The sequence below is a fragment of the Ascaphus truei genome, chromosome 2, assembly GCF_040206685.1.
Source record: "Ascaphus truei isolate aAscTru1 chromosome 2, aAscTru1.hap1, whole genome shotgun sequence".
Classification (NCBI taxonomy): Eukaryota; Metazoa; Chordata; class Amphibia; order Anura; family Ascaphidae; genus Ascaphus; species Ascaphus truei.
The window spans coordinates 72,822,807-72,829,290 of record NC_134484.1 but is presented as its reverse complement, the minus strand read 5'-3'; the positions used below and the strand labels follow the sequence as shown (position 1 = coordinate 72,829,290).

At 40.1% G+C, this 6,484-nt stretch overlaps 1 protein-coding gene across 5 annotated transcripts; it reads right to left on the bottom strand.

The window, feature by feature from the left end:
* Positions 1 to 516: 516 nt before the first annotated feature.
* LOC142481020 (RNA-binding protein 12B-like) lies at positions 517 to 6,229 on the bottom strand. Of its 5 annotated transcripts, none has more exons than XM_075582725.1 (3): positions 6,091 to 6,229; positions 5,472 to 5,561; positions 517 to 2,518 (listed from the first exon to the last, which is right to left on the bottom strand). In XM_075582725.1, the coding sequence occupies exon 3, from the start codon at positions 2,490 to 2,492 to the stop codon at positions 708 to 710; it is 1,785 nt and encodes a 594-aa protein (XP_075438840.1). In that variant the 5' UTR covers positions 2,493 to 2,518; positions 5,472 to 5,561; positions 6,091 to 6,229; the 3' UTR covers positions 517 to 707. The 5 variants fall into 5 exon arrangements, with proteins under 5 accessions (XP_075438840.1, XP_075438845.1, XP_075438846.1 ...); XM_075582730.1 differs by lacking the exon at positions 6,091 to 6,229 and adding an exon at positions 5,947 to 6,082; XM_075582731.1 differs by lacking the exon at positions 6,091 to 6,229 and adding an exon at positions 5,665 to 5,938.
* Positions 6,230 to 6,484: the final 255 nt, after the last annotated feature.

The following is a 6,484-nucleotide window of genomic DNA, read 5'->3' as shown; positions in this document are numbered from 1 at the left end:
AAAAAGTTATGTGGTATTATAGGGTTTAAATGAGCATGATACATTTGTATAATTAAAACGCTGCTTTAATGTCAGTGTTTGTTTGAAAAAAAAAAAAAAAAAAATGGTAATTACATTATATGGGTTTATTCAAGAAGATTGATAGGGCCCATTCGATACTGTCGCATGGAGATGCTCATTCAAGTCAATGGAAGTTTCCATTCGTGCAAAGTCAGCACTACTGCAGCTAATTGAATAATCCCCATAATGTTTGAGATATTTTAAAGCATAATGTTTTTCTTTACACTGATCCATGTAAATAGGACCATGGACATAAACCCTAAATATGTTAATGTGTGTTATTGTGTGTTAATCAAGGGCTTTGGTCACGACATTTCCTTCATCAATAGTTTGCTCCCAAATAAGTTCTAAATCTAAAGCACTCTGCAGGTCAAATGTTGCAACACTGTTTAATAATTTAGTGCACCATAACTACTTGGTTTAGGATTTATACCACACACAAAGAAATGGAAACAATTATTTCAACATTTCTTTTACTAGTAACCATTCTTGCACAATATATACAGAAACAACTCATATGCGAAATAGGAAATGCAATCCAAAAATCAAATACCAACCCAAGTTATTTTGAACATTACCTTCTCCTAATGTTGTCAAGATTCCATCTAAAGAAAACATAACTGACAAATTACAGAAATCGGGACCAGTTATGGAATGAAGCTCAGACAAACTTTTTGTAGGCCCATCAGCCTGTAATTGAGTTTACTCACTGCAGACACTGCTTCCTCATAGTTCTGCATACGCACAATCGCTGTACCTGTGGTTACGCCTCCATTCTGTTTGACATTAACAGAATTCACTTTGTAGCCATGGAAAAAGTTTAAAATTTCAGCTACAGTGACGTTACGTGGCAAGTTCTTAATAAGTATCAATGCTACTCCACTTGGTTTCCTGCCATGCCTAGGAATGTGGTTAGATCCTTCACCTTGGCATTCTGCAACATTTGTGTTTTTCACATTACTTGCATTAACAGGCTCATCTTTAGCACCATTATTTTGATTAAAAGGACATGTGGGATCTAAATCAAACATGAATTCGGTGTCATCAAGTTCAGTATCAGATATGTCAATTGTAGCAGGTACATGTAAATCTGACTTTTTTCTACAAACGGATGAATGACCTTGATATTTGGCAACAGGATCAATGCCAAAAACTTTCATCTGTTCCTCAGGGATGCATCTCAGCAGGACTTCTGTTCCCAAGAACCGTTGACGGTTCATTTTCTCTGTACTGGCGGCCTCTTTTTCTGATCGAAACTTTACCAGAGCTTCTCCCAGGCCAATGCCTTTATCATCGTGTAACAAGAAAATATCTTCAACATTTATAGGAAATTCTGCAAAGAATTTCTGAATGTCAAGTTTAGTAATATCGAAAGGAAAGTTTCTTAAATATACGCACTTTCCTTTGCCACTCTGTGAATCTTGAGAGTTTTTTTTTGGCAAATCCTGTTGTAAGGAATTCTCCTTTGCGACTGCCACTTTTCTTCCAGCAATTAACTCCAACATTGACTTTTTAGAAATAGGAAATGCACATACATGGCGACCAATGAAGAACATTTTGTGCACATTAAGAGCATTTTTATATTTCATTTCATTTCTGAACATTACAAAGCATTCTGTTGTCCTCACACCATGCTCATCTAGTAGGAATTTTATGTGAGATTCTTGCAACTCCGGGTCAGAAAAAGCCACCTTTATTTCCTTTTTGTCAGCATTGTCAGGCAGGTTTATTATATGCACATAAAACTCTTCATGAGGTGATTGTGATCTCAATCTTTGTTTTCCTGGAGATTTGGAACGAGACCGCTTTTCCAACCCTTCATCCTTATAAGCTCGTGGTGGTGAACGCTTCAAGCTTTTAGGAATAGATTTATTCACAGTGCCACCAGACGTGACCCATTGTTCTTCATCAGATCTTATTACTGTTACACGTTGAGAACCCATGAATTGCTTGTGAAGCTTCAGTCCTTGATTAGCATCCTTAATTGTAGCAAATTTAACAACACAACTGCCATTCCTAAAACCACTTAGAGATTTTAAGAATATGAAATCTTCCATACAAAGTCCATAAAAAAAATCTTTAATCTCAATCTTTGTTGTTGTTAAGGGCATCCGTTCTACATATAAATACAAACTCTCAGGCTTTTCGACAGAAATTGTTTCTTTCATTGCTCGACTTTGCTCGAAAGCATTCTGCATTTCGGTCTGGCTGCTGAGTGAAAGTTGGACATGGGACTTCTTTATAAGACCTCCTGATAAGCACATGGCACGCCGGGCATCTTCATATGTTTCAAATACAATAAAAGCCTCACCAAGTTCTCCACCAATGACATAAACACCTCCCCTAGGAATACTCAATCCAAAGAAGAAGTGCCGAATATCAACAGGGTGTGCATCAAGAGGAAGCCCCTGTAAGCGGATGAATATTCCCATTCTTAGCTCTCAACAGGGTTAGTCACCTGCAGACAAAAAAAAAAAAAAAGTACACAACAGCATATCTTTAACACTTCCTTTACAAATGCATTCAAAATCACCATAGTATTAGAAGTACTTTAATTGAGGTCATTGTTCATAAATTGCTAGATACAAAAATATATAAAGTATGGAGCAAAAGATAATTCATAGATATTACCGTACTCTTTGTAGTAAGATTTTATAATGATATAGTCCCTCGTAAATGGATAAGAACACTAATATAAATTGCCCCTCATTACCAAAAGTACTTGAATACTTCCATTACCTGCATTTTTGAGGTAAAACCCCTCAACTGCACTTTATGAAGCGTCAGAGGTAATTCCAGTCTGTTCGTTTGCTCATTTTGGCATGCTTTGTGTTTTCATAAAATTCAAGCAACAATACGCGCTGCTCGACATTTTTCATTTAAAAATATTTAAAGCTTACCTGAACCTGGGGATTTGCCAGAGCTGCCAGGTCCTCACAGTCCGGCCCCAGCAAAATATGGGACCCATGGACACTAAATGGCAATGGGATAAGGGCTCGCGCCCACAATCAAAAGCAAGCTGCAACGTAATTGGGAGATTACATTGCAGCTTTCTATTGGTGAACCCGGCGGCCACTCCGAGCGACCATGGATGAGCTCCCCGCTTCAGGCAAGCTTTAAAAAAAATATTCCAAATAATGAGAAGCAGGATAACTGTTATCGATATCCTTTATCGAAGTGATTGGTAGTTGATGCATTGTTACCTGTTGCCGTGTAGATGATGCATTATCCTCTCTTACCTTACTGAATAAGAGGGTCAGACAAACCGCAGGACTGGTGGAAACCTCGTCTAAATATTCACGTATGTATATTTGTTGGGCTTAAAACAAAATATATTTCTTAAAGCCCTTTAGCATTTTAATGCTTAACCTGGGGACTATTTCCTGGTAAAACTTTTTTTTTTTAAATAAATATTTGTACTCTGTCTAGGGTTGGACACTATTCTATACAGGTTGCAGACAGCACTCATGGGTATTGGTACTTGGCTATGTCAGGGTGATCATGGATGCTGCTCACCACCTGGAAGCGGAGTGAATTCACACTAAGGAAATCGGTGTCCACAGTCCCAAGTTAGCAGCTTAAAAATTATTTTTATTAGGTTATCCCCGAAAAAAAAAAAAAATTGCCACAGAAAAAAAACAAGCAAAGTTTCTGACCCGTTGCCCTTTCTCAAGTTTGAGCCTGAAATGTTGCTGGTTTTGTTAAATCTTTGTGTGTTGTGTGTGCAAACTTTTGTTGATAACTTGTTGTTTTAACCTGAGAGTGCTATGGACACCCATTTCCTTCTAGGGTTGGGCAATACACATTGGTAGCATAGTAATACCGCAGTGGTAAAAATGGGTGGCAACTCGATACTTACCATTATTACTGCAGTATTCATATCTGCTGGCTGCTGGAGTCAGAGGTGCTTGTCTGAAGCATGTGAAAGGCACTCACAGAGCTTTCAGACACTTCTGCTGGCTGTATGGAAGCCAGGAGCTATGAAGCTCTGGGACTTGCACATGCTGCAGCTTCAAGGAATCCTCCACCTGGTAATCTTAGCTCACCCCCAATGCTCCAACCACCTTCTCCATATGCCTGCTAAGTATATATATATATATATATATATATATATATATATATATATATATATATATATATATATATATATATATATATATATATAATAAATATATCTTCCAACCCCCTCCACCCATCCCTTACTTGCTTTATAATCCTTCCACCGCCAATATGCCATTTCCCCTTCCCATATGCCTTTTAACTGCCTCCTTACAAACATTTGTGTACCACTATATCCTGTCATTTAAAGCATTCACATGAACAATATTCAAAAATGTAATGTACTGAAATATGACATACTAAATGGTACAACTTTCACATTCATATAAAGCAGCACTGTATCCTCAACCCTGTTAACTTCTGTAAAAACACTGGCGAAATCTGAGCAATTTGGAACATTTAAAGATCTATTTACATGCATAGTGGTAAGGGAACGCCTTCAAAATTTTATAAATGTGTTGTTCAGTAAAGTATCACAGGACCACCTTTTAAAAAAGGGGAGAGTTGCTAGTATGTCCCAAAGAGCAGTGTCAATGGCCTCACTTCTCATTCCCCTCCTATGACAGCAACAGAAAATGCTCCATCCTCAACACTCCCCCTTAGGTCAGCATAGTGTGGAGGCTCCATCCTCAACACTACTACTGGGTCAAGGATGGGGGAAGAGGGCCTTGGGCAGCACCATGGTTGACTTGCATTCTCAATGCCACTCCAAGTGTTACACAGCAGAGTTCCATCCTCATCACTGTACCTCAGGATCAAATCAGAGACCTCCTTCCCCAATGCAGCAACTAAGGGATCCCTCCCCACCATGCACCCCCTGGATAAACACAAGGAGATACAACCTATACATCAATTCTGCCAGAGCATCATAGGTTATTCCATTTTCTGCACTCTCCCCAATGATATCACTGAGCGGCTCCATTGCCATTATTTCCCCCAGGGCATCATAGGAGGGAGGTAAGGGATTGGGGATTTATCGTTACCATCTGCACCCTTCATTTGGGGTAGAAATAGGCAGGCTCCATTCCCCTCCATGGCAACACAGGAAGGGGCAATGCTCCCCACACTGTCAGGGCAGTACAGAGCACATCATCCAAACCATATTAAGCACAGTATTACCGTCATAATAAATGAACAATTAAGTTGGGCATTAAAATGGAAGATGAACCTGAATCACACCTGGTCTAGTGTCTTTGCTATAGTATTCTTCTGGTCTAAAGAATCTAAAAGTCTTATTAGGAGCTTTCCCACAATATGTAGTATTGCATCTTAATTGCTAAGGCCCGAATAAATAGTCACACCGGCTGACAATATTAAATGTTAATGTGCACATTGAACATGAGAGTGATTACCTTTTTTTAGTTCAAATCTGTAGCAAACCAAGCACATCAGTGTTGATACCTTTTGGGATCTCTCAAGACCAACAGCTAGACCTGCAAATCCTGTAGTTCAGAGAGGGGGAGGGGGGGGGGGTTGTTTGAAGGGAGTGTTTACAATACAGGATTCACAAAACTTGAATGAAGTTTGTAAATAAAAATCACTTACGCCCCATACAGCTCACATATAACACACAGTATATGTGGGTAGTTATACATTGCAGATCACCGCACATTACTGCATCCTACAGCAAGTCCAGCTTCGGCCCGACGACAATAACCAGCCTACAAGCCCCCCCATAGGTCCACCTGATGCCCTCAACACACCCCAAAGCCCTCTGCACCCCAACTGTAGTGACAGACACCCCCCTCTCCTGCTCATGCATGTGAGTGGGAGATATCTCCCCCTCCCAGACCCTGCACACCAGAGATACCAAGACCCTTACAGTACCTGGGAGAAGATCTGTTTATTTTCCACACACACGGGAAGAGGGGACTTTTATTTCTTCGCCCTAAACACCTATAATATATATATATGTATATATATATTATTTTTCTTTGTAGGTATAAAAAAAAATACCCCCCCTTTAATTACCGCTCGATTAAGCTGGGAAACACAAAAGAGACAGTAGAGTGAAACCGCCTTTCCCCCCGGGGGGATCAGACAACCGCTTCTCCGGACTCTTATCTTGGTGGCTATAATGGCTCCGGCTATGGAGAACGTGACGCGCATGCGCGGGGAGCCATTATGTCTGAGCGCCTCGAAGTCACGTGGCGAGACGCTGGAGCGACGACAGTGCGTGCGCGCGACTCATGGCACGTGACAAGGGTTTGCGCAGGAGCTGCTTTTTCTGTTGTTTTTTTCTTTCATATTTTTCCAATCTGTTGATTATACCGGACACGGATCGTTGCTCCATTTCAATCCAGAAGCAATATTTAGTGCCTGGTGGGGTCTGCAACGTGTTGATTTTAAAATGTCTCTGACACGG